Source organism: Peromyscus eremicus, chromosome 12 (genome assembly GCF_949786415.1).
Source record: "Peromyscus eremicus chromosome 12, PerEre_H2_v1, whole genome shotgun sequence".
NCBI classification, from domain to species: Eukaryota; Metazoa; Chordata; class Mammalia; order Rodentia; family Cricetidae; genus Peromyscus; species Peromyscus eremicus.
In genome coordinates, this window is record NC_081428.1 from 63,917,652 (window position 1) to 63,944,926 (window position 27,275).

Sequence of the window (27,275 nt, forward strand, 5' to 3'; positions counted from 1 at the left end):
ACTTGTACTCATCTGAACCAAAACCTAGAAAGGAAATACGTGTAACTACCTGTAGCTTAGAGCACCTGCTGAGCTTGTGTGAGGCCCTGGGTGTGAGTTGTGGGCAAGCCTGCACCAAAGTGGAGCCTGTCTTAGAAAAAGAAAACACAAGTGAAAGTCAGTGTGCTTGTTAACGTCAGGAGATGTGAGTTGAGATCCAGGTTGAGAGTGTTTGGAAGTTTATCTATACACTCCTCAGTCTTCCTTCTGGGAAAGAAAACCCACCAAACTCCCCCTCCTCCTGACACCCACCCCAGTGCCGAGGATGGGCACTGGTTAGCACAGTGACTCTTGTCTCAGGTGTCAGAAGCAGTTCTCTCAGAGGCTGTTTTGTCCTGCCAGTCTTTTTAAATAAACTGTCTGCAGGGTAAATGTGTTTCAAACTCTTGCCTGATGTAGCAGTTTTCATAGAAAGGTTTACCTAGATAGGTTTCAAGTTCTTATCCAGTCTAGGCATTATAACACTTTGATTACTTTTAACCTTGAGCATGGAGTTCAGAACTGTCACATACATGAGAAAGAAATATGAGGCTTGTAGGACCCCAGTGACTTGAGTAATTGACTTATTTTACTGGATTTTTTTCTTAGTCCAGATCACATGAAGTTGAAGCTGAGCTCGAACTCCTGGTGAAGCTGAACAGATCTTGAATCCTTGATCCTCTCACCTCTCCCCAAGCACTAGAATTAGAGGCATGCACCAACCACCTTCCCAGTTTTATTTTTAAAACTAAGTTTTAGGTTAGCGTACAAAATGATAGTTTTCAGTGTGCTGATTTCAAACATGTACCGTTGTTGTCTCGCTCCCTCGCTCATCCACTGCCTTTCCCCAGTCCCCTTCCCCCACAAATAGGCATTTTAAAAATGCAGACTAAACTGGATGAGATGGCATATACCTATAATCCTAGCACTCTGGAGGTAGAGGCAGGAAGGTCAAGTGTTCAGGGCCAGCCACAGTTGCATAAGAGTTTGAGGCCAGCTTGGGTTACTTGAGACTCTGTCTTAAAAACCTAAATAAATAAGTAAATAAATAAAATCCAAACTTTTTATTAGATAAACTGTTTTGTCTCATGAGGGCAGTCTTAACCATATGGGATACCCCTAAATAAAAATGCTCATTTAAAAGGTAGTATATATAGTAAAAGTGATTAAAAAATAATGTAGACTAAACTCATTCTTCATATTAATCCCAGTGTAGGTAATTATATTGTGTGGCCTAATTAGAATTTATTTTATTCTACCTATCATATTGCTCTATAACACAAAAAGCATATTATACAAAGACTTCACTTAACAAATGTAAATACAGTCTTGGTTTGGTGTATATTGGACACAATAGTCTTCCTTAAGCCTAAACACAGAAACAAAAGCATGTATTCTAAGAGAAAGTCTGAGATGGGAAGTGATAAAGTGGGTATTGAGTAAACCTTTGTTAAAATTTAGCTGGTATCCTTGTAAAATTTCCACGTATTCATTAAGCTATATTACGTCATTTTTATTATTAGGAGCTGATTTGAGGTTGAGCTCTGTCCTCAGAGTTGTGACAGTTTGTTTACTCTGCTTGGAAGATTATGATTTGGTTATTCTTTTTACATAGGTATTTGTATAGATATTAAATTAGGATTGTTCTGTGGGTTGGATTAGAGTTTAAATGTACCAGAGCATATTTTGTTTCACTTGCACGAAGTAGAACTTTTGAATTGTGGATTTGTTGTGGATGCTATAAATTTGAAAAAAAAAAAAAAAAAAAAAAGGTTGAGAATGCCAGTTGTGGTATTTATAATTCAGGGCCTTTGAAGCATCCTTTGTGTCCTGTGGTTTTTAGCTTGATGGGGTGATAAATGCTTACAATCTCAGTACATGGAAAGTTAAGGCAAGAGGTTAGGACAAGCTTAGGCTATATGGAGAGACTTAATCTCAAAAAAAGGGGGAGGGTTAAATGTTTATTTTAAAAATCTTATTTGTGTGTGTATATATATATATATATATATATATATATATGTCATGGGGGTGCAAAGATATACATGTCATAACACATATGTGGAGGTCAGAAACAACTACGTAGTGAATGCAGGACCGATCTGGGCTACATGGGAGTCTTCAAAAAAGAAAACAAAATATAATACTTAAAATTGATGTGCTTATTAAATGTTATACTTGAGTTACTGATCGCCCTGTAAAGCACCTTGTGAAATTAATTCTTTGGGAATTTGGGAATTCTGGGCAGGTTTAAAAATTTTGATTTCCTTTTTTTATTTTGTGACAGGGCCTTGGACTGACCTTGAACTCATTTCTCTTCTGCCTCAGTTTCCTGATTGCTGGGATACAGATATATACATCACATTTGGCTCAGATGAACTGTTACAGTATTATGCTCTTGGAAAGCAAAAATGTCTTAGAGGTTTGGGAAATTCTCTGCCTGTGGATGCCAGTTTGTCTTGTTTAGGAAATAAGGCCCTAACCATTTTAGAACATACTAAAGGAATAGAGGGAGTAAGCATTATATTAAGCTTGGTGATTTTTATTTCTGATAGCTTCATTTTGTCCTCCACTGCATTTTTTTTTTTCCGCCCTGTGAAGCAAATCCATTTCATTGTAAATTCAAGGAAGGGTTTGGTTAAGGACAATAGCCTAACCCTGTGCTGTTTAGATAACATCAAGATTCAGGCATGCACTGTGGCCGGAACTTCTGTGTGCTAGCAGGATAGGAGTTATTCAGTAGGAGTTCTGCCAGTGACAAGGAACCGAAGGGTCTATCTTCTAAAACTCTAAATTTGCTGAATTAAAAAGTCCTAAATTTTAATAACTTATCCATCTTAAATTAACTTTAAACAGATCCAGTATTTGGAATAAATTTTTAATGTTTGTATGGATTTTTATGGTTTTATTTTATATGAAGAGCCAGTTTTTGAAAGCTGAAGTATCAGGATCTGAGAGGAATAATGGTATAATGCTATTGGTAAGAAAATTTTTTTTATTTTCTGTGATGATGAAATTGACTTGATTGAAAAAAAAAATTCACTCTAGCAAGCCAACAAGGGTATATTTTGTTCAATATATTATTGAAGCTTGTTAATGCTTCAAATGTCTTAATTAGGTATATGTCAGAAAAGTATTTTAGTATGCATCTTGACTACAGAGTATTTTAAGATAGTTTTATATTCTTTATCTTTATGGAGTCATTAAAATGTTAAAGGTTTATTTATATAAACATTTATATTTAATTATACATTTATAATATGCATATTTTAAATGTAAGAATAGTTGGAATTAAGAGTTTTCCAAGTGTATTTGAAGGGTTAATTCTTTAATTTCCTGTGAGGTGTGTGATATATTTAAAGTTAGTGATAATGGATGATTTTCAGAACAATTTATATTTAATTTTACAGTTTTACTAACTTTGGTAAAGTTGGATAGGGCATTAATTATGTCTTAAAGCAGTTAACATGTGGAGAAGTCATTTTTGTATAAAGAGCTGCATTGTAATATGATCAGTGATCATTTGGGAAAATTTAAGTAGGTTGTCCTACTCAATAAATTAACCATACAACTCAAAAATAATTGGAATATTCCTTGATATGCTTTTTAACTGCTCAAGATCTTGGGGATATACTTCATGCTAGACTAAGGTAACCTTGTTAAAGAAATTTAGAGAAAAAAAATTTAAATAGTATGTGAAACCAATGAATTTTAATGGCAATTCCACCTGGACCTACTGGTTCATTAATATAATCCCAGTACTCTTGAGGCTGAGCTTAAAAAGATTGCCATGAGTTTGAGCTAGCTTGGATCACACAGTGAGTATGAGGCTAGGCATCTCTACACAGCAAGACCTATGAAAAAAGGAGTGGGATGGGGGAGGGGGGAGGGGGGAGGAGAGGGAGGAGTGTGTATTGGAGGGGTGGAGTTCTGGCACTTGTTAGCATTCAGGCATCTGTGTTGGCCTGCCCTCAGGGTCCTGGCAGGATACACCTCAGCTGCAGCCACGAAGAGCACCCCCTGTGTGCATTCGCTATGTTTCCTTTCCTTGTAAAAGGCGGGTCTTGCCCACCTCAGGTCTCTTTCTCTTCCTTCACTCTTGCTCCCTTTTCTGCCTCTTCTCTCCCCTCCCCTCGATAAACCTCTCATGTGGGTCCTGTTGTATGGTGTGGCTCCTTCCTGCCCTTTTTAAATTATAACAGCACTGACAAGTGTCTTGGCAAGTATTGATCAGTAAGTACACAACTGAAGACTGGCTGCGGGGAGGGGGTGGTGGTGAACACTTGAATCCCAGCACACAGGCAGCCGTCTATATAATGGGTTCCAGTCCAGCTGGGCTGCATAGTGGGTCCCTTTTCAGATCTCTTCCTTTCCCTCCGTTTCCTCCGTGTTTGTTTCTTTTGAGACAGGGTCTCTTGTAGCCTACACTGGCCTGGAACTCCATGTAGCTGAGGCTGACCTTAAACTGTAATCCTCCCCCTGTGTCTGCTTTCACACTTCTAGGTTTATGGGTGGGCCAGCCGCCATGCCCAGCATTGCTCTTACAGATCTTCTGGTGATATAACTTAGACATCCCTCTTGACTCCCAGCCTTAGCAGTGTAGGGGCTGCTGGATCCTGTTGGTTTTCCTGCTCTGGCTTCAGTCACCTGGAACTGCAAGTGTAGAGCTTGCTGGGTTAGCCTCCAGCTTCCCAGTGCTCACTTGCTGTGACCCTCATCGCCTGGTGGTCTTCCTTGAAGTCAGTGCCCTTTTTGTCTCTTCTGGGGTTGTTTAGACAGGGGGGCACATCTGATTGCTGTTTGAAACTGAAGGTTATAGAAACGGGGAGCTGTAGCTAGAGTTTTCCTGCCTGGCCCACAGTCAGGACAAATCTCTGTCACCTGCCAGTCCCACAGCCTCAGACCCGACCAAGTAAACACAGAGACTTATGTTGCTTTCAAACTGTATGGCCGTGGCAGGCTTCTTGCTAGCTGTTCTTATAGCTTAAATTAATTCATTTCCATTAATCTATACCTTGTCACATGGCTCGTGGCTTACCGGCATCTTCACATGCTGTTTCTCATCGTGGCGGCTGGCAGTGTCTCTCTGACTCAGCCTTCCACTTCCCAGCTTTATTCTCCTCCTTGTCCCGCCTACACTTCCTGCCTAGCCAACGGCCAATCAGTGTTTTATTGATTAATCAGCAACACATTTGCCATACATCCCACAGCAGGGAGCAGGGGCTGGGGAGATGGCTCAGTGGGTAAAAGTGTGTACCCAAGTCTGATGACTGAGTTCAGTATCAGGCACTCACGGGAGACGGCAAGAACTGACTCTGTTGTTGTCCTCTGACCTCCACACACCGGAACTGCTCACATATGTACTCACACAAACACAATAATAATAAATTGAAAATTTAAATTTAAAGACTGGAAGTAGTTTCTCTCCATGTAAAGGTGATGGTGGTGATGGGAAATGACCAAAATTGGTTATCAAAAATTATTTCCAATAAATCCTGAGTGAGGATGGTGCTAAGCCTAAGGAAGAACCTCAACTTAGTCCAGTATTCTTTATTGGGGACTGTCAGGGACAGGGCTTCTTTTTTTTTTTTTTTTTTTTTTTGGTTTTTTTTTTTTGTTTTTTTTTTTTTTTTTTTTTTTTTTTTTTTTGGTTTTTTCGAGACAGGGTTTCTCTGTGTAGCTTTGCGCCTTTCCTGGAACTCGCTTTGGAGACCAGGCTGGCCTCGAACTCACAGAGATCCGCCTGGCTCTGCCTCCCGAGTGCTGGGATTAAAGGCGTGCGCCACCACCGCCCGGCCAGGGCTTCTTTAATTAACCTTTAAAGACACAAGCAGGATTAGACTGTGCCCTACAAGTGCAGGCAGTAACTAGATCTTTATCGCAGGGAACGATGTTGGGCTTGCTTAATTGTTCCATGTTCTAGATAGCTAGTTCTTGAGATTAATTGCCACTTCAGATCATTGATTTGATGGGTTGTTATTATGGTATTGGAATGACTATTAAGTATGCTTTCATGCCCAACTACTGCCATAGATGGAGAAGACATTATTCCTAAGTTGTCCAAAGGGTTTTGGATGGTAGTGGGACTTGTTTTGGAGAAGCTGGACTTGATACTTTTAAAACTGCTCCATTTCTGCAGTGACACTGGGTTTAATATTTTTGTTTTGGTTGATGGATTTTAGTTGGTTCTATGTATGGAATAGTTTACAATTCATTTGACTTTTACTTGGCCAGTTAATTTGTCATGTAAAAAAATATTGCTGTCTTAGCACCAATATCCTTGTCAAACAGTGCCAGTCAAACAGGTGCTTTTTGAGTGTCTGCTGTGTTCCAGATCTGGTGTGTACTGGTTAGAGGACGTGTGGAATCTCATTGAGGGAGGTGATAGTTTGAGGGAGGTGATAGTGTGCCACTTGCTGTGTTCTGCAGAGACAACCCCCCCTTTTTGCACACGTGTGTGTGTGTGTGTGTGTGTGTGTGTGTGTGTGTGTGTGTATACACTCCCATGGTACTCAGGAGTCCATTATCTTTCCACTGTGGATTCGGAGTGTCAAATTTCAGGTCATGAGGCTTTTTTGTTGGCTAGGCCATCTTGCCAGTTCTCTCCCTTGTTTTAAAGCAGTGACTCAAACTTTTTAGATTTAGCCTCTCCTGTATGCTTTTATGATTATTGTTGATGTTAAAGAGTTTTCGTTTATGCTGGGTTTATGTATTGATACTGTATTATAAGTTAGACCTGACCCAATGGTGGCAGATTAAATGCCTTTAATCCCAGTACTCAGGAGGATCTCAGTTAATCCAAGGCCAGACTGGTCTGTATAGTGAGTTCCAGGCCAACCAGGGAAGAAGAGGTTAGAACTGGTAATTTAAATGTAACTGATCATTAGTATTTGTGGAGGACTGATGCTGAGACTCTGCCAGGTACTGAAGTCTGAGCTACTTAATCTTTATATGATGTGGTAGACTGTTCACACTTAACCCACGTAGATTCCTTTGCTGTTTATGACAAGAAAAAGGGGTACACGTTCAGTACAGGTGCTTCATCTTCCCAAATAGATTTGACCCCTGGTTGGGGGAACTCACTGGAAATCTTCTGGGGCCTGCAGATACAGCTCAGTGGGAAGACACTACCACAAACAGTGCCCTAGGCAGGCTTCTTCAGCACCTCAGAAATAGTACTTGCTGGTTCTGCAGTCATAGCGACATGCCAGTTTTCGACTCTCACTACTTACGACCATAAAACTCAGTATGCTTCATCAATCCATATCTGCTGTAGCTTTGATAGGTAACAGTTTAAGTTCTGAGAGAAAATAAAGAATGTTTTTTCATTCTCCAGCTTTCGAGTAGTCTTATTCATATCTACCATGAGCTAAAATACTCCAGAGCTGAATTGACTCTGAATTACAAAAGTTTGTTAAGAAATTTAAAGTTTGGCCAGGCAGTGGTGGCTCATGCCTTTAATCCCAGCACTCGGGAGGCAGAGGCAGGCAGATCTCTGAGTTCAGGGCCAGCCTGGTCTGCAGAGTGAGTTCCAGGACAGCGAGGACTATTAAACAGAGAAACTCTGTCTCAAAAAACAAAAACAAAACCCAAACAAAGTTTGTTGTTGAGACAAGGTCTTACTGTGTAACTCTGGCTGGCCTGGAGTTCACTATATAAATCAGGTTGGCCTTGAACACACAGATCTCTTGTTTGTTTATTTGTTTGTTGTTTTGTTTTTCAAGACAGGGTTTTTCTGTAGCTTTGCACTTTTCCTGGATCTCGCTCTGTAGCCCAGGCTGGCCTCGAACTCACAAAGATCTGCCTGCCTCTGCCTCCCGAGTGCTGGGATTAAAGGTGTGGGCCACCACTACCGGGCCTCCAGATCTTCTTTCTTAATCCAAATGCTGGGCGGGGATTAAAGTTGTGAGCTCCCATAGCTGGCATTATTAACTTTTTTTTTTAAGATAATCATTCTTTGACAGCTTTACACACGTGTATAGTATATTTTGACATCCCATCCTCCTGCTGCCACTGTCTTCTCCCACCCACTTCCACAGAACGCTTTGTTTTTTCCCAGCAAGCTCTCCTGTTTTCATGTTCTGTTTTGGTTTGGGTATTACCCACTGAGTTTAATTAGGGTTGATTGGGCAGCTTACTAGTGGCTATTCCACTGAGGAAATTGACCTCCTCCGCTCAGCCAATAGCTCCTCAGGGAGGGGTGGGGTCCTATGAGTGAGCCCCTTCTCCCTCCATCCATGATGGAATGTTGACTGGCCATATTTGCTGCTGTGCGTGAGTGAGTGAGTGCAGCTGTTCTGTAGGTCAGGTGCAGAGGACAGCATTTCATAATGTTTCTCCCTATCTTTTGGTTCTTTTGCCCCTGCCTGCTACAATGATGTTCCTTGATTGAGCCTTGGAGGGAGTGATATAGATGTCATGTTTAGGGCTGAGCTCTCAACAGTTACCTACCCCACCAGTTATGAGTCTCTTTATTAACTGTCCAAGTAATCCATGGGTATAGACATAAACATTTGAAAGGTAGTTTGGACAAAACAAGAATAATAGGTTTGTTCCCCCAGGGCCTGAGATTTCCCAGCAATAGGCTTTGGTCCAGGTTTACAGGTTACAAGGTCAAAGCATGATTTTCCTCTTTTGGAATGGGCCCCAGATCCAGTCAGAAAGTTGTTGGTTATGTACATAGCAGTCATGACCCTCTTGTACCCATGAGGCTGTTTTTCCTGACAGGTTGGTATTGTAGTGCACAGAGTCCACATCTGGGTAAGACTGTGGATGACTTTTCTCCAGTAGTAGCTTGTCTACATAGCACCTTCTGGTACTAGGAAAGTTATCCATCCACAGGGAGACAGTTCCTAGCTCACGTCCAACCTGATTTCTCGGTGTGTGGTGTCATCGGCAGTGGGGTTTTACTGTCTAGTTCTGGTGGGCAGCCAGGATGTGTTTTACAGCAGGCCAGCGGTTGTTTCTTTTCTTCCTGCAGCTATCCTCACCTGTTGTGTGAAGCACAGCACCTTTGAAGCCACTGTAGAGATGGACAAAGAAGAAAGGAAGATTATCAACAAGGGTCAAGAAGATGAAATGGTAACTAGCTTTCATGATTTCCTAGGGAGTAAAAAGATGCAATTAAAGAAAACCAGCCTGGGCCGGGCCCAGACCTAGTGGTGGAGTGTTTGTCCAGCTAATGAGGCTCTAGGTTTGATCTCTAGTGAAACACCTACTCACAACATACACATCTGAATTTTTGTATCCTGATTAAGGTTGTTGTGTACGTGTGTGTATTTTGTTTGTTTTAAACAAAGAACTTACTCTGTAGACCAGGCTGGCCTTGAACCCAGAGATCCACCTGATAAGTTGAATTCCTGGTTGCTGGGTGTCCACCGCTGATGTAATTAGTCAAATCAAACCGAATTAGTAAGTCCAGGTTTAATGAGCAAAGTAAAGCAATGTTGGGTGACCCTTGGGAAGGCAGGGGAGGGATCACATGCCAAATATGGCTACCAGGCCTTAAGTAACCTGTAGGCGTGATCTTGAGCAGCCCCAGGGAGGGGCTTTTGGTGGGCTTTGAGGGGGTGGGGGATCTGGAATGGAAGGGCAGCTCTAGGGGAGGGGCTGCTGTTTGGTGGGCTTTGAGGGGGCCAGTTTGGGGAGGGGAGTTGAAGTGGGCCTTCCACCAGAACATTCCAGACCCTTTGGGTATATGGGTGCCAGGGGCTGAGGTGGGGCTCTCACCAGACTACCACCTGGCTTGTTAATTTATCTTTACATTTTTTAAAATGTGTGTTTTATTATTTTTATGTGTACATGTAGGTGCATGTGTGCCGTGGTGTGCGTGTGGTGGAGGTCAGAAGACAACTTTTCGGAGTTTTTCTGGGCTTTAGGGCTTTTTAGTTTTTAGGGCTCAAGTCAGCAGGCATGCATGGCAAGCACACTCACTCTGATACATCTTGCATGGTTCCCCAAGCAAAGATTTCTATTTGTGGTTTATAAAGTTAAAAAATCAGCTTAATTAAAACAAAAAGTCTCATTTTTTTTTTTGTCAAGATGCTTTTAAGATAATCAAAGAATAAAGTTTTCTCCTTGCTGTAGCTCAAGCTGGCCTCAGACTCACAACCCTCTCCTGACTCAGCTACCCAGGTGCTGAGATAGAGGCGTGTATCACCACCACATTAAGGAATAAGTTTTAGTGTATCTCAGATGTTGCCATAGAATAAACAAAAATTTCCACTGCTTATTTGAAATGTACACTTAACTAGGCCTTCAGCAGTTTGAAATGTTTTATTTGGCAGCCACTGTGGATAAGAATTCAAGAATATTTCAAATAATTAGGGTTAGGGAATGAAGTTGATCAGTTACAGTGGTATTGGAACAGTGAGCAAGTCACTTAAAAAACAAACAAACAAACAAACAAACAAACATCTGAATGTAATGTGGTGCTGGGCATGGTAATACATACTTTGTAATCCTGAATGCAGGAGGCAGCGGCAGGAGGATGGTAAGTTGGAGGCCAGCCTTGGGTACATCACTTAACTGTGAGAGACCCTGTATCATGGCCAGCACTTCTAATGTCTGAGCCATCTCCGCAGTCTATGACCGTGTCTCAGTTGCTCAGTCAGGGAATATAGTGTCATGAAACAATGTGTAAGTAGAAAAACTGAAATCCAACACCAAGTGTACGTGATCGTAATGGAGCAGTGTGGTTTTGACAGAGGAAACTGGATGAAAGGGTCTGTAAGAAACACTGATATCTTTACAGTTTTCTGTAAGTCTAAAATGGTTGCAAAATGAAAACTTCATTTTGTAAAAACCTATGGAAGACTTAAGTTTTAAAATAATGAAATGATAAAAGTTACAAGGAATGGAGCTGGAGAGTTGGCTTGGTGGTTAAGAGCACTGACTATTCTTCTAGAGGACCTAGGTTTGATCTCCGCATCCACATGGAGGCTTTCAAGCATTTATAATGCCATTTTCAGGGGGCATCCAGAGCCCCTTCTGGTCTGAGGGTATTGCACACACAGTATACAGACAGACACATAGGCAAAACATTCATACACATAAAATGTATATATGATTTACTATGTATCTTTGAAACAAGTTTATGAAAATGCCTTATCATTTCCCCTTTATCATTGTGATTGCCATTTCTGTACAGGAGATACATGGCTATAACCTCTGCCGCTGGAAGCTTGCCATGGTTTCTGTAGGAGTGATTTGTACTGGTGGGTTTCTCCTCCTCCTCCTCTACTGGATGCCTGAGTGGCGAGTGAAAGCCACATGTATTAAAGCTGCAGTTAAAGACTGTGAAGTGGTGCTGCTCAGGACTACTGTAAGTCCGTGCACGTATTTGCTAGTAGCTAATAATCTGTTCAGAATAAGTGACTGGGACTTTGGAATGTTTAGTGTTTATCAGGTATGGCTTAGATGTGAATACTGTTCCGGTGATAAAGCTAAAAAAGTCTTAAATCTAATGAGACTATCTTATAGCTCTCTATGACCCAGGGTATTATTAGATAGATATTTAATTGTCTTCCTGCCCTTTAGGACCATAGATAACCAGACCCCTCAGTGATTAGGCCAGCTATTGACTGTATGATGTTACATCTCAAGCAATTTGTTTAGAAACCTAGTTGAAAACATTTTGTAAGGGGTCATAATAGTTAATGTTCAGTATATATGTGAGTAAGTTAAGGAATTGGTAGTGTGCTAAAGTTGATCAGAAATTTTTCATGTTAAATGAGTAGGAAATGATACTTTGTCAGCAAGAGATGACTAAATTTTTAAATAACAGGATTTACATAAAAATACAGGTAGTTATTTAATATGCATAATTAACTTGACCTTTCTCCCTTTTTTTCCAAGGACGAATTTAGAACGTGGTTTTGTGCAAAAATTCGCTTTCTTCCCCTGGAAAATCAACCAAATTTTAATGCAAAATCTTTAGTTAATAAGGTTTCTAATGGCCATGCTGTTCATTTAGCTGAGAATCTGACAGAAGAAAGTAGGTGCGAGATGAATAAATACTCACTGACTCAGTCACAACAGGTACTGTGATGGAATATCAAAGTTTTTTTTTTTAAACTGTAGTTAACGTTCAACATTATCAAAGATAGATCATAATTTTGCATTTGCAGTTACTGCTTGATAAAATTACATCTTTGTAAAATATCTGCCATTAAATAAAACTTTAGGTTTAATAGAAATGAATGATGTGTTATAGGAAGTGATAATAAGCCTCTTGATGTAATATTTATGTGTGTCCTACAGATGCGTTATTTCACCCACCATAGCATAAGATATTTCTGGAATGATACCATTCACAATTTTGATTTCTTAAGGTAAGTATCTTTCTTTTGCTTAGACTATGACTATCTTGAAAATGCTTTAGTAAAAGAGACTGTATTCTAATGTTACATAAAGTAAAAAAAAAAAAAAAACCTTTTATTTCATTACTTTTATTCATGTATTAAAAGTAAGTCTGACTTGCAACTTGTACTTTGGAAAAATTTACATAAAATTTAGAAGAAAGCTAAGTGCTTGCCTGTGGTACATGCATGGGATCCCAGCAAGGTGGGAGGCTGAGGTGCATGAAAAATTTTAGTATACCTCACATCATAGGTTTTCTACCTGGTTTTTGTTGTTGTTTTGATTTACTTTGTTTTTGGTGTGCACTGGGTTAAGGATTGAATCTGGAACTCACAAATGCTAATAAGTAGTGATTCTCCCATTGAGCCCCACTCCCTAACCCCTATACTTTTCTCTAGAGTTTCTGAATTATTTCTTCCTATGTTGTTAGTCCCATGCATTTGTAATAAGAGAATCATGTAATACATATTTAGAAAACTTTACTGTCTTGATGAGAAAGAACACTGGCAACTGTGTTATCTTTGGATAGGACAAATTGGAGTAATTCATTATTTTGTTTTGTGTGGAGAGTTCAAGTTATATAAATACTTATTATGTTTTAGACTCTTTTGTTTGAAAGATGGGGTCTTGCTATTTTGCTCAGTTTGTATCCAGCTTCCTGTCTTAGCCCCCTAAGGATTCTATTTTGCTATTATTCACTATTTTAAACACTCATTAAATGCCATTGCTTTAGAATGCCAGAGAAGTTTGTAAGTCTTAGCAGTAAAAAGAAGAATCGAGATTTAAGTTAATACCTGGAATGCTTATCTGAAATACTAAAGAATTAGAATGTTCTGGAATGGGCCTGATGGTTTTCTCATGCCTGGTTCTAAAGTTGAAGAACCATTGCTTTAAGGAAAAATGCCAATGTCCTGCAGTCTTGTTAAACACTTAGTTGCTAGTCCCTCTGTGTACTGCATTCTGGAGAAGTCATCAACTCTGTTGGGAAGAATGTCTCATATAATTGTTGTTTGGTCTCTGTCAGCCATTGAAATTTATAAGATTTGAGCTTACCCTAATGATATCAACAAATTATAGAGCTTAGTTTTCATATATGTAAAATGTAGAGAATATGTAGATTAATGTGTTTAATTCTCTTTGGTTTAGAGATGTTTGGCTGGTATCAGTTAAGTTAAATATAATTATGATTTTTTGGGGGGGGAAAAGTAAATATGTTAGTTGGATCATAGGATTGCTCTAGGTTTTAGACATTTATGATCATAAATTCTATACTTTGAAATTAGGTAAGAATTTATGAAAGTAGGAAAGAATTTATGTTTGTGCATTATGGAAGAAAATGAAAGGATTTCTTAATTTAAAACTAAAAATATAAAGGAGAAACAGGATAAAAACTTTAAAAAACTTTAGTTTGGAATTCTCAGTTATACTTTATCTTAAGTTTTATTAGTTTTATTGTTGACTCATAAGCTTCGGAAACTGTTAAAGGATAATGCTGCCAAGTCCATTTATTTATTATAGTAAGTATTTAGAGCCGTGACAAGTACAGTGAACAACACAGTTATGTTTGAGACTTCGACCATTCACTGTTGTTTTATTTTAAGACTTTGAGGTTTTAAAAGTCTCATGATTTCTGTTTTGTTGTTGTTGTTAAGAATTTCTAAGAAGTTTTTAAGGAAGTTACAGTTTTAAAACCACGAATATAGCACAATGAGGCATTAATAAGTTTGGATATTTTAAACTTTGTTTAAAGTAAAAACTTTGGATTTATTTAGGGGACTGGATGAAGGTGTTTCTTGTACATCAATTTATGAAAAGCATAGTGCAGGACTGACAAAGGGGATGCATGCCTACAGGTAACTTTACCCAACTCAAGTGGATCTGTATCAAAATTCCTACATCTAGACGCATGTGTGTATGGCCAACTCTCTAATGTAGGTACTTCAATCAAATAGACGGTTAGTTGTGCCCTTAGTGATATTTTGAGCAAAATTCCTTTAGTTTAAGAATTATAAAAATGTTAAACTCATATCCCTAAAGTTTTACTATTTCATCAATTCTAAGATACAAAGTTTCCCACGTTTTCCTGTCTTTGAAATTGGGAGGTGTCGTGTAGTGGGTGGAGTGTCATCCTCAGTCACACATAATGGTGTGTTCTATAAATTAGCAGCACCTTAGAGTTTCTGAAATGGGAATTGTAAGCATGAGCTGGAATTTCCCACCAGGAAGCTATAAACAGGGAGCCATGCTTTTTTTGTGTTATTGGTTAAAGTATAAAAATATGCCAGTGTATTGCATATTTTAAAGATAAATGTAGTTTTTCGATAGAATTAGAATTTTTTTGTACTACTATACCGTGTTTTTCAATGTTTGAACAAAACAATCATTCAGACTTAACACTTTATAAAAGGCTACAGTTATAATAGTATACAAAGCATACTATCACAAGAGATTAAAATGAAGAATCTGGGGGTTTTAGAGGGGCCAGGGATAGGTAGAATTCAGGGCCTTACTCGGGCCAGGCAAGCACTGTACACTGAGGCATGCTCCCCCACCCCCTGGTTTTTGTTTATTTGGTGTTTTTTTGTTTTGTTTTTGTTTTTGTTTTTGTTTTTGACAAGGCCTCTCATAGTTAAACCTGACCTCACTCAGTGTGTAGCCAAGGGTAGATGTCTTTGAACTCCTGATCTTGCATTTGCTTCCTAAGTGCTGGGCTTTCAGGGAGGTCCCACACTATGCTTGTTTAATGCATTCCTGTGAAATTGAAGTCAGGGTCTTGTGCATGGTTGGCAGCCACTCTGATACTGGAGCAGCAATCATAGCATCCCCAGTCTCTAAGCAACTTTTAAGAACTTTAAGAAAGCCGGGCGGTGGTGGCGCACGCCTTTAATCCCAGCACTCGGGAGGCAGAGCCAGGCGGATCTCTGTGAGTTTGAGGCCAGCCTGGGCTACCAAGTGAGTTCCAGGAAAGGCGCAAAGCTACACAGAGAAACCCTGTCTCGAAAAACCAAAAAAAAAAAAAAAAAAAAAAAAAAAAAAAAAAAAAAAAAAAAAAAAAAATTAAGAAAGTGTTGTTTTCTAAAAGATTTCAAATGTGCAGTGTTTTGAAATGAACTTTGTTAATAAAATATTCTCCCTAGAAAAAAATTAGGGTAAGATTCTTCAAACATACTTGATTACTTAAAAAAGCTAGTTGTAAGTTAAATCTTAATACAATTTGCTCTGTTTGGGGCCAGAGAAGATGTCTTGGTGCTTAAGAGCACTTGCTGCTCTTCCAGAGGACCTGGATGAGTTCTAGCATCCACATGGCAGCTCACAACTGTCTTTAATGCAATTCCAGAGGACCCAGTGCTCTCCCCTGGCCTCCTTGGGTATTGCATGCACGTGGTGCATAGATACGGGCAGGCAAAACACCCATGCACATGAAATACAAATGAAATCTCAGAATTTTTTTTTGCTCTGTCAAGAAGAGAACTTTAGTCAGTTGTGGTGGCTTGCACCTATAGTCCCAGCACCTGGGAAGCTGAGGCAGGAGGATTCTCCCATGAGCTGTCTTCAGACTCCTGATTAAATTTCAGGATAGCCTAAACATAACAAAATGAGTCTTTTGCTTACGTGATTATTGACTAGTAAGAAAGATAGTTGTCACAGTAAATACGGCAGTCAAAATGTTGTAAACTGCTAAAAGTTTGGTTACCGTTATTGACTGCTTTGATTTAAATAGCACAGATAGCTTTTTTATTTTTATTTTTTTTCAATAGAGGGTTTCTCTGTGTATCCCTCGGTGTCTTGGAGCTCACTCTGTAGACCAGGCTGGCTTTGAACTCACAGAGATCCGCCTGCCTCTGCCTCCCAGTGCTGGGATCAAAGGCGTGCGCCACAACCACCCAGCAGCTTTTTTATTTTTTAAAGTAGAGAATTTTAGCGAAGGAACATAAGATTTTAAAAACATAAATCTAAGGATGATTGGCTTTAATTATATCTAGCATAATTCTTTTTCTAAATCATTATTAATATAGTTAACTGTATTTTTCTGTCATAGAAAGTTGCTTTATGGAGTAAATGAAATTGCTGTGAAAGTGCCTTCTGTTTTTAAGCTTCTAATTAAAGAGGTAAGACTATTGTATATAACTCAACAGTAGATTCATCAATTGGAAAAGAGTCATATGTAAGAAGATAGCCTTGGTTTTCTGCTCTGTAACTTTGCTTTATATTTTACTTGGAAAGTAAAAATGGGAAAAAATTATTGTCATGGATGTATACTTTTGTTTTGTTTTTATTGTATAGAAGTGTGTGTGTGTGTGTGTGTGTGTGTGTGTGTGTGTGTGACATCTACAGCTCGGCCTGTCCTACGGTGTATGTAACTTGTCTCCTTCTGTCCTTTCTTCCCTGCACATGGTGCAGTACTGGAAGTGAAGCAGTTCTTGCAGTGAGGGTCATTTATAGCTGCCGTAGTTGTGTGAATAAAGGGTTAGGACCAAGTAAAGGAAGTTGGTGAGTAACTGCCTAGGAAGGCTTGCCGGACCTGGATCTGGTTCTTGGCTGTAGAAAAAAAACTTGTATTGGGTGGATACTTTACTAGAAATATGATTGTTATTCACCAGTTTCTTAAAGTAACCATTTGATGCTGCCTGCAAAAATAGTTTAGTGTACTGATTAAAAAAATTAGAGCCGGGGGCTGGAGAGATGGCTCAGAGGTTAAGAGCACTGGCTGTTCTTCCAGAGGTCCTGAGTTCAATTCCCAGCAACCACATGGTGGCTCACAACCATCCGTAATGAGATCTGGTGCCCTCTTCTGGCCTGCAAGCCTACATGTAGGCAGAATATTGTATACATAATAAATAAATCTTTAAAAAAAAAAAATTAGAGCCAACAAAACAAAAAGTTCGGGGCAGTGGTTGTGCACTGTGGAGGCAGGGGCAGGCAGATCTCTGAGTTCAAGGCCTGCCTAGTCCATAGAGCGAGTTCCAGGACAGCCAACACTACACAGAGAAACCCTATCTTGAAAAACCCAAAAAAAGAAAGAAATTTAGGAAATCCCGTACTTTGAGAGTATCTTATTAGCTGTCTTTGATTTTTTTTTTTTAAAGAAAACATTTCTACCTACTCCTTTATAGATAAAGTTAGAATAATTTCTTTTTTGTTTTTGTTTTTGTTTTTCGAGACAGGGTTTCTCTGTGTAGCTTTGTGCCTTTCTTGGATCTGGCTCTGTAGCCCAGGCTGGCCTCGAACTCACAGAGAGCCGCCTGCCTCTGCCTCCCAAGTGCTGGGATTAAAGGTGTGCGCCACCACCGCCCAGTGAATAATTTGTTAATATTTTATTTGGGTTTGAAGTAAAATGGTAACTGCGTGCATGAAAGTGCTTTGAAAAGCACAAAAGCAGCAGTTGTGAGGACATTGGGAGGAAATGAAGGAAGATGAACTACCGGTTCATAAAGTTCATCACCAGGGCTTTCTAGTCTTACTTTTGAGATGGCGAGGCAGTTTCTTTATTACCACGTGTTTATCTTTTCTTTGTATGTCAGAGAACTTCTGAAATGTAAGTAAATTTCTCTTTTGAGTTCATTAAAAGCAAACATTTGTTCTGTTTTATTAAAAGTTTTGTGTTTTAGCCCAGAACACAGAATTTATTACAAATAAATTATACTTTAACTAAGTATAATGCAGAACACCTAAATTCATACAGGTTAACTTTTTCGAGTTGAGTCTGTAGGTGGGTTAAGTGTGAATCTAAATGAATGCAAATAATTTAAGTTTATTGGCTCAAATTTTATTTATTGGGAAGCAAGACTATAGAGCTTATCCTTTAAGTATGTGGTTGTCTGCTTCTCTAGGGAAGTGGTGGAGAATCTCCATGTTTATACATACTTTACTCCAGTTTTGGTTACTAATGCATCCTTTTTTGTGTTTTTTAGGTTCTCAACCCATTTTACATTTTCCAACTGTTCAGTGTTATCCTGTGGAGCATTGATGAATACTATTACTATGCTCTAGCCATTGTGATTATGTCCATAGTATCCATTATAAGCTCACTATATTCCATTAGGAAGGTAAGTCAGAATTTTTATTACATATTTCATAAATATATTTTCATTTTGTAATAACTTGTAAGGTTTTTAGACTGCATAGTACTTCGTATAAAGTACATTTAATGTTACATTTGCAAAAGCACACATACAAACATCCTTTGGTTTATTCGTTTAGACAGGGTAGCTAGGGTAGCCTAACTAATCCTCCCGCTTTATGCTTGGCCTTTGGACATTTTTTTTTTTAAATGTGTACTGGTGTTTTGTCTGCATTTATGTCCATGCACCACAAGTGTCCTTGGTGCCTGCAAAGGCCAGAAGAGATTATTGGATCCTCTGGGACTAGAGTTACAGATGATTGTGAGCCACTGTGGGGGTGCTGTGAATCCACCTGGATCTTCTGGAAGAGTAGGTAGTACTCTTTACCATTGAGCTATCTCTTCAGCCCTGACTTTCTCTTTCTTTTTTGGGGTGGCTGGACCAAATGCTTATTTTTTGTGGTGCTTGAGTTTGAACCTATGACTGCATATGCTCACTGAGCTACACTCTTAGGCAGATGTTTTTAGAATCAAATTACCGCATTATTATTCAGAAGCAATAGGCATCTGTATTAAAGACTGAAGTGTTGAAAAGATAGTTCTGTTGGTCTCAAGGCTGCCTCATTTAAAGTGTCTCTTTGTTTTGAGCTAAAACAGTAATTCTTGAATTCCTAACTTTTGGGTATGTGCATGGATATGTTCACATGTAAGAGAGTGCAGTTGTGCCTGGAGGCCTCATTTTGATACTGGGTATCTTCTTAGATTGTTCTCTGCTTTATTCATTGAGGCAGGGTTTCAGTTAAACCCAGAGCCCACTTACTGAACTAGTTCAGCTAGCCAGCTTGCTCTAGGAATCCAGTCTTGGACTTTGGAGTGTTGGGATTATAGGCAGGCTGCCATGCCTGTTTAGCTTTCCCATGGGTGCTCAGATCTGAACTTGAGTAGTGTCTTAGTAAGGGTTTCTATTGCTGTGCAGAGACACCATGACCACGCACGGCAACCCTTAGAAAGGAAAACATGTCATTGAGGTGCTTACAGTTCAGAGGTTTAGTCCATTATTGTCATGGCGGGAAGCACAGTGGCGTGCAGGCAGATATGGTGCTGGAGAGGTAGCTGAGAGTTCTACATCTTGATCTTCAGGCAGCAGGAAGAGAGAGCGACACTGGGCCTGGCTTGAGCATTTGAAGCCCCAAAGGCCAGACCTCCCAATAGGGCTACTCCCTGTGGGCCTATGGGGGCCATTTTCATTCAGACCCCCACAAGTAGCAAGCACTTAGCCACTGAGTCATCTCCCTGTCCCTTGACTTTTGACCTTTTATAGAGGCAGAACAGTCAAAAATGATCACAGTAATTGAGCATTCTCTTTTTCTTCAGGTATCTTGAGTAACAGATTTGTATTTTATCAGTTTTTTATCTTTTTTTTTCTTTTAGCAATATGTTATGTTGCATGACATGGTGGCAACTCACAGTACGGTGAGAGTTTCGGTCTGTAGAGTAAATGAAGGTAAGGACTTCAGAGTGAATGAACACAGAACACCCGATTAAATGCTCGTGTGTAAAGTAAGACCATCTGGTCTGTGCATATGCATATTTTTAAAAGTGCATTTGTTTATTTAAGAGTGTGTGTGTGTGTGTGCGCGCGCGCACACGCAGTGGCCTATGTATGGAGATCAGAAGACAACCCATGGGAATCCCTTTTCCTACCACTTGGGATTCATCTGGGATTGAACTGAGGTCATTAGGCTTGGTGGCAAGCACCGTTACTCTGTCCCACCTCACAAACTCTGTTATTACTTCTTCTCACTTCCCCTTCTTCCTTCTTCAGAATTGGAAATACACATTTAGAGTCCTGGATTTGTGGGCAGTTAACTCCTTTATATAACGTTGTAAATATCTTGTTGTACAGTGTAAAGGCACTTTGCTACACTCTAGGAAAACATGATCAACAACAAAATGTGGTGAGTGCTGTGAGGGCACAGCGAGCCCTCGACACTAGTACTCTAAGTACTCGGGGGAGGTTTTTGAAGTCTAAGAATGATGATTCCAGTTAGCCAAGTTGAAGATGGGTGAGGAGTGGGTAAGTACCCAGGGACCAGAAGTTAAGACTGTGTTCTTCATAAGAGCTGGAATTCAGCAAGGCATGTGCTGAAAGTAGATGAAGCATTCTAAGGGATTTGGATGCGTCCAAAAGGCTGGAAAGCTACCAAAGAGCTTTAAGCAGATCCCATCCTGTTTGTCCTTTGCAAAAACCAGTAATTCTAACTTCCATGTTTAGACAGGGTTATCAGGGAACAGTGCTGAAGACATCATCACCCGGATCAATAACAGAGTTGTAGCGTTAACAAGAAAGGACGTGGGTTCGAAATGTGGGCATTGAACAAGATTTGGTGATAATTGAAGTCTTGATCTGTGCAGCTGGGTAGATGGATGTCGGCATTGTTACATGGTGCATAGTAAAAAGGAAAAAATGATTGTAGGAAGGAGAATGCTTGGAACTTAGAAACTGTCCGTTGAAGAAGTGAAGGATAGATAGCATAATATAGTAGCTACTTTGATTTCTCCAGAACTCAAAATCAGTCTTCATTTTTCATATTCTCCACATACCCCCACCTTTTTCTCTTCTTTCTTCTTTGAGATAGGATTGTTAAATTAGCAACCCTGGTCTCCTAAGTAGCTGGGGTTACAGGTATGAACCATGCCCTCAGGCTCTATTTTCTTGACTTGTAGCCACGTGATTCAGTCTTCCTTCTTTCCTTGCTTCCTTCCCACTCACTTCCCAGTAGAAGCTCCCACACTTGCTGCCATCCTTTTTATTTTTGGTAGGATTATTTTTTGTTGTTTGTTTCGTTTTAAAGTTTTTTGTTGCTGCTACAAGCTCTAGGATTACCAGACAGCTCAACAGTTTTGATATTTTGACAGGAAAGAGTCACCATACCCAGCTTGAAGGTTTTTAAGTTCTCTACATGTACAGAGACCTGAAAGTGGGTCTTGCCAGGCTGGCCTCAAATTCGTGATTGTCTTGGCTTTTCAATGCTGGGATTTCAATGCCTGATTTAAGTTTTCAAGGAAATAATGTATCAAATGATATTATATATTTAATAAATTCAACTTGCTGTATTTTAATAATTTAAAAGGACTAAAACATTGAGAAGGGATGAGGCATAAGAAGTTACAGTAAGAAAAGAATACATTTGAAAAGAAAACATGGTAAATTTTTCATGTTTTCTTTTATTTCTGTGGAATTACAGAAATCTGAATTCCTTTTGCCTGTTTCAACAGAATTTCCTGTGTGGACTTAGGCTTGTACTTTAAGATGGCAGACAGCCAAAATTAATGTATGGAAAAAATAGTGTATGGAAAGAATCGCCAGGAGGCCACACTATCTATCCCCTGTGCTTAGTCAGCATCTTGTCAGGACACAAGCTGCTTGATACACCTGATGCCTGGTGCCTATGGAGGCCAGAGGAGGGGTCAGATTCTCTGCAGCTGGACTTACACATAGTTGTAAGGCTCCATGTGGGTGCTGGGAATTGAACTCAGGTCTCCTGAAAAAACAGCCAGTCCTCTTAACCCCTGAGCTGTCTCTCCAGCCTTGATGCTTTGTTAATGTAGTCCTGTTTGTTGAGACTCTCCATGTGTAACAGTTTTGGTATTAACCCACTGTATCAGTAGCTTACTGAGAACAAGAGACTTTTGGATAGGTCATTAGTTTATTTGCTGTGTTTTATTCCAAACTGAAGAATAATTTCTAACTTTTTTTCAAATTCAGAAATAGAAGAAATCTTTTCTACAGACCTTGTGCCGGGTGATGTCATGATCATTCCATTAAATGGGACAGTCATGCCTTGTGATGCAGTACTTATTAATGGTACTTGCATTGTAAATGAAAGCATGTTAACAGGTAAATAGAATCACCAGTATCACGATTACTATTTATGATGCTATTAATATTAAGTCATTGAAACTTTTTCAAAATCATACCATTTACTCATAAATGTGCTTGACAGTGATTCTGTGTGTGTGAGAATACTACATTCTGAGCTGAAAACGAATGCTAAATCACTACTTCAGTACTGACCATACTCCTAGACTTGTTTCTTGCCACTCTTTGGACATAGAGAAATGGTTCTAATAAGGGCAGAGGGAAGAGTCCTGTCCTGCAGAGACTGCAGTGTATTTGCTTCTGTAGTCGTTAAGTGAAAGGTGGGAATAAGATTGCTTCTTCATGTTCTTTAATTGAGAAGAGGTAGACTTTAAGGTAACTCTACTGGAAATGTACGATCTAGAAGTAGATCTGTCTGCCTTTTAATTTGTGTATTTTTAAATTATAATCTGGCTAGAAATTATTTCCTACATATTTAGAGGCTTAAAACACACAATGTCGCCGTGCGGTGGTGGCGCACACCTTTAATCCCAGCACTTGGGAGGCAGAGCCAGGCGGATCTTTGTGAGTTTGAAGCCAGCCTGGTCTACAGAGCGAGATCCAGGAAAGGCGCAAAGCTACACAGAGAAACCCTGTCTCGAAAAACCAAAAAACAAACAAAAACCACACACACACACACAATGTCACACATATTTCTACATTCTTGCTGTCTTTGAAGAGATTTGAATGTTATAGAGAATTAAATGACAAAAAGAAAGAACCTCATATTACTCATTCTTTTTCTTTCTCTCTTGCCCAAATTTTCTGTGTTACTGAGATATTTTCTGTCTATTGGCGATTAAAGATGTCATGACACTACTGGTTACTGATAGTAACAGTATGTTACTAGCTCTGCTTAAGTATGTTTTCTTTGGTGTTTGAAATGTTTTGAAGGTCAGTAAAAACAATTTTCAAATAATGGCAGGCATTTCTGAAACATGGAATTACTGTGGGGGACAGCTTGGTATTTCTCAGTGAACCAATTGATGGAAAAAAGGTGATTGATTGTACTATGTTGTCCATATACAGAGCAGTTAGTTATTAACTATTATAAACAGTACTATTAACATTTCAAATATTTCACTTTTTTCAATATGTATTTGACATTGATTTTTTTTTTAATATTTGATTTTCTTAACAGGCGAAAGTGTTCCAGTGACAAAGACTAACTTGCCAAATCCTTCAGTGGATGTAAAAGGAACGGGAGAGGAGCTCTATAGTCCAGAGACACACAAGCGGCACACACTGTTCTGTGGGACGACTGTGATTCAGACCCGTTTCTACACTGGAGAACTTGTGAAAGCCATAGTAGTTAGAACAGGATTTAGTACTTCCAAGGGACAGCTTGTTCGTTCTATACTGTATCCCAAGCCAACTGATTTTAAACTCTATAGAGATGCCTACTTGTTTCTACTGTGTCTTGTGGTGGTGGCTGGCATTGGGTTTATCTACACAATCATCAATAGCATTTTAAATAAGGTATGTAACTTTTGATAGGTTTGGTCCTTAATTATTTCCCATGTGACTGAAGAAAACTATGATACTAGTTTCTATTATATTAGAAAGCAAAAATATATTGGGTGGCCTAGGCAGGAGAATTGAAAGTTCTGGGACAGCCTGGGCTGTATAGCAAGACCCTGTCTCAACAACAGAACCCACAAGTATAAAACATTTCCGTTATAGCATATAATTCTTCAGAATGTCTGGTACTTTCTGTGATGTAAAGCATACATCAAAAGCCTTTTCTTATTTGTGGAATAAATTAAAATAATATATATGATAATACCTTGTTTTGTTTATTTAGCTATGTTCTGCTCCTAACTCTGCCTCTTGGGTGCTGGGATTACAGGTGTGCACTACCATTCCTGGCTTACCAAAATTATTTCTAAACACTTGTAAGAGGCCATGCCTGATTGGTTTCTAGCTTCCATGGAGACTGTCCAGTTGCTTGTAGGATGAGATGGTATCACATAAGGTTTTCTACTTGATTTGAAGGTAGTCATGTGAAGAGTGCAAGCTGTTAAAATGAGACAGGTGTTTCTAAGAGTAAATACTTGTCTCTTTTAGCTGCTATTCTGTTAGTACATTTGGATGGCTCACTGAACCTTCTGTTTGATAAGAATTCCCTGCCGGCATTGGGATTTGAACCTAGGGCCTCAAACATGCTAGGTTAGCGTTTATATACCTCAGCCCTTTTTTACAAAATCTCTGAATGAAGAAAAATTATGTCAATAATAGATGGATGCATATACAAAATAAATATAAATACAAAAATAGTGTTTATTTTATCATAAATTAGTAAATTGAATACTGTGAGTTTGACATTTATTTTTATGTATATTTATTTAATGTAGAAAGAAGTTCAGGAAATAATTATTAAGTCTCTTGATATCATTACAATTACTGTGCCACCTGCACTTCCTGCTGCAATGACTGCTGGGATCGTATATGCTCAGAGAAGACTGAAAAAAGTGGGGATTTTCTGTATCAGTCCCCAAAGGATAAATATCTGTGGACAGCTGAACCTTGTTTGCTTTGACAAGGTTGGTTGACTTCATCATTCTTACTGTGTTACTTTTAAATAATTATGTTTATATTTCCTTTATGAATTAATTTGCCCTTAATAGTTTTGTAGTTTTCCTTAGCGTATGCAGATTTTGGAATATTTTTCTCCACTCCTCACCTCTCTTTCTTGAAACAGGTTTTCACTATATAGCCCTGGCTGACTTGAAATTCATTGGTGTAGACCAAGCTGGCCTCCAACTCAAGAGATCTGCCTTCCTCTGCCCTCCTGAGTGCTGGGATTTAAAGCATGCACCACCATGTCTGGACTCCTATCTCATTATTTACTTGTTTGTTTGTTTAATCAATCTGCATGTGTGTTTTGCCTGCATCTTTGTCTATATAACACGTTTGTGCAGTGCCCACAGGCTAGAAGAGGGCCCCTGGAGTTACAGACAGGTGTGAGCCACCATGTAGGTGCTGGGAATTGAACCCAGGTCCTATGGAAGGATAGCCTGTGTTCTTAACCCAGTGAGCCATCTCTCCAGCATCCCTCCCCCCACCTTTTTCAAGGAAACCGCATGCTTGTAGTTCTAGCATCTGAGAAAGTGAGGTGGGATGATAGCTTGAGCCCACAAGTTCAGGCCATCTGGGCAACATGGACTCTACCTCAATGTCTGTTAGTAATAAAATGTAAGAGATATGGGTGCTGGAGAGACGCTCAGTGTTTAAGAGCACTGACTGTTCTTACAGAGGACCAGAGAACCCAAGTTTGATTCACAGCATCCATGCAGCACCTCACAACCTTTTGTGACTTCAGTTCCAGGGGATCTGGTACCCTCTTCTGGCCTCCCATGGTAACCGAGCATGCACAGGACGAACAGACGTATATGCAGGCAAAACACCCATACACATAAAAACAAATTAAAAAATTAAAAAATTTTAAGATATAGTGGCAATAAATAAAAATTACATGGTCTTTTGTATTTTTAGGTAATGCTAAGGTAATAAATAGTCTCTTCGGATATGTATTTACTGTGTTTTTTTAATTACTCATAAATACGTGTATTTAATGTTCTATGATTTTATTGAATCCCCAACCATTTTGTTGAAGAAAAGCGGTCATTTTCTTATCTGGGTTTTAACTATTAGCTTCCTTCTGGTGTTTAAATTTTCTTCTTGGCTGCTTGTCTAGTAATCTGTCCTGTCGTTACACCAGCACCACTGCTTGTTAGTAGGTAGGTAAGTTAATTGGTGTGCTTTGTTTATTGTGTCAGCACACGGATAAATACAGTTAACACTAGGAGGTGCCGGCTTGTGTAGGTAATGTTTTTGCACAGTTCATACCCTGGCAGTATATGAGCTCCAGCCTCCTTATTTCCTCAGGCTCTGTTCCTCTGCATTGTGTATATGTACTTAGTTGTTCTTAGTGTGAATCTTGGCATTTTATTTTGTTCTAATTTTGTTAGGTATTGTCCTTACTTTGTATATGTGTACTTTTTTTTAGACTGGAACTCTTACTGAAGATGGCTTAGATCTGTGGGGAATTCAGCGAGTGGAAAATACCCGGTAAATATTAGGTAGATTTTTCTAGATCATTAGTCCAGTAAATTTTTAACATTTTAGCATATTGAGCATTCTAACATGATAGACAACTGTGTACCTATCACCAAGAATAAATACCTGCTAAATATAAACAAACGTGTATGTTTCAGATATCTTTTAAAATTTATTTGTGATTGTGTGTGTGTGTGTGTGTGTGTGTGTGTGTGTGCAGGTGTGGGCATGTAGTCAGAGCACAACTTGTAGGTGTGGCTTCCTTTCCTCCCGCATGTGGGGCTGGAACTCAGGTTCAGGTTGTCAGACCTGGTGGCTCATCAGGTTTGTGGGGCAAGCACCATTACCCCAAGCTGAGCTGTCTTCAATTGTTTTCAGTTTGCATAGAGAGCAGTGGATTTCATTGTGGTGTTTTTCTCACTTGTCCTCTGTCCCAGTGCTCCCCGTGAGGCCACCTCCTGACACATGCTTCCTTCTCCCCTGCTTCCCTGTCTCATGTATGACGTGACCCTCTTTCCATCCTAAGATCTCTTCCTCCTCTCATGGACCTTTTTCTGGTTTCACATGTTAAACACATGCACATGAGCACTCACACACCCATACACACAATTTTAAAATTCGATACCTCATATGAGAGAAAGTGCAATTTGTCTTGCTGAGTCTGGCTTATTTTGCTTTACATAATGATTTCCTGTTCCATCCATTTTCTTATAAATGTGCTGATGATGTAAGTTTTCTTTGACTGAATAAGTTTTATTGTGTACCTGTAGAACATTTTTTTATCCATTCATGTGTTGATGGATATGTGGGTGGTTCCATTTCTTAGGTGTTGTGAATAATATGAATGATGTGAATAAT

The 27,275-nt window shown here is 39.3% G+C and overlaps 1 protein-coding gene across 1 annotated transcript in view; it reads left to right on the forward strand.

Annotated features, from left to right (window-relative positions):
- Nucleotides 1-27,275, forward strand: part of Atp13a3 (ATPase 13A3) — an 87,755-nt gene that overhangs the window by 16,204 nt on the left and 44,276 nt on the right. Inside the window, exons 3-14 of the mRNA XM_059276847.1 lie at nucleotides 8,996-9,096; nucleotides 11,165-11,338; nucleotides 11,872-12,054; nucleotides 12,277-12,347; nucleotides 14,148-14,228; nucleotides 16,415-16,484; nucleotides 18,288-18,422; nucleotides 19,868-19,940; nucleotides 22,206-22,337; nucleotides 23,500-23,837; nucleotides 24,713-24,901; nucleotides 26,368-26,429. Coding sequence (XP_059132830.1) covers nucleotides 9,046-9,096; nucleotides 11,165-11,338; nucleotides 11,872-12,054; nucleotides 12,277-12,347; nucleotides 14,148-14,228; nucleotides 16,415-16,484; nucleotides 18,288-18,422; nucleotides 19,868-19,940; nucleotides 22,206-22,337; nucleotides 23,500-23,837; nucleotides 24,713-24,901; nucleotides 26,368-26,429 — 1,559 coding nt within the window. The 5' untranslated portion in view covers nucleotides 8,996-9,045. The remainder of the gene's footprint in view (nucleotides 1-8,995; nucleotides 9,097-11,164; nucleotides 11,339-11,871; nucleotides 12,055-12,276; nucleotides 12,348-14,147; nucleotides 14,229-16,414; nucleotides 16,485-18,287; nucleotides 18,423-19,867; nucleotides 19,941-22,205; nucleotides 22,338-23,499; nucleotides 23,838-24,712; nucleotides 24,902-26,367; nucleotides 26,430-27,275) is intronic.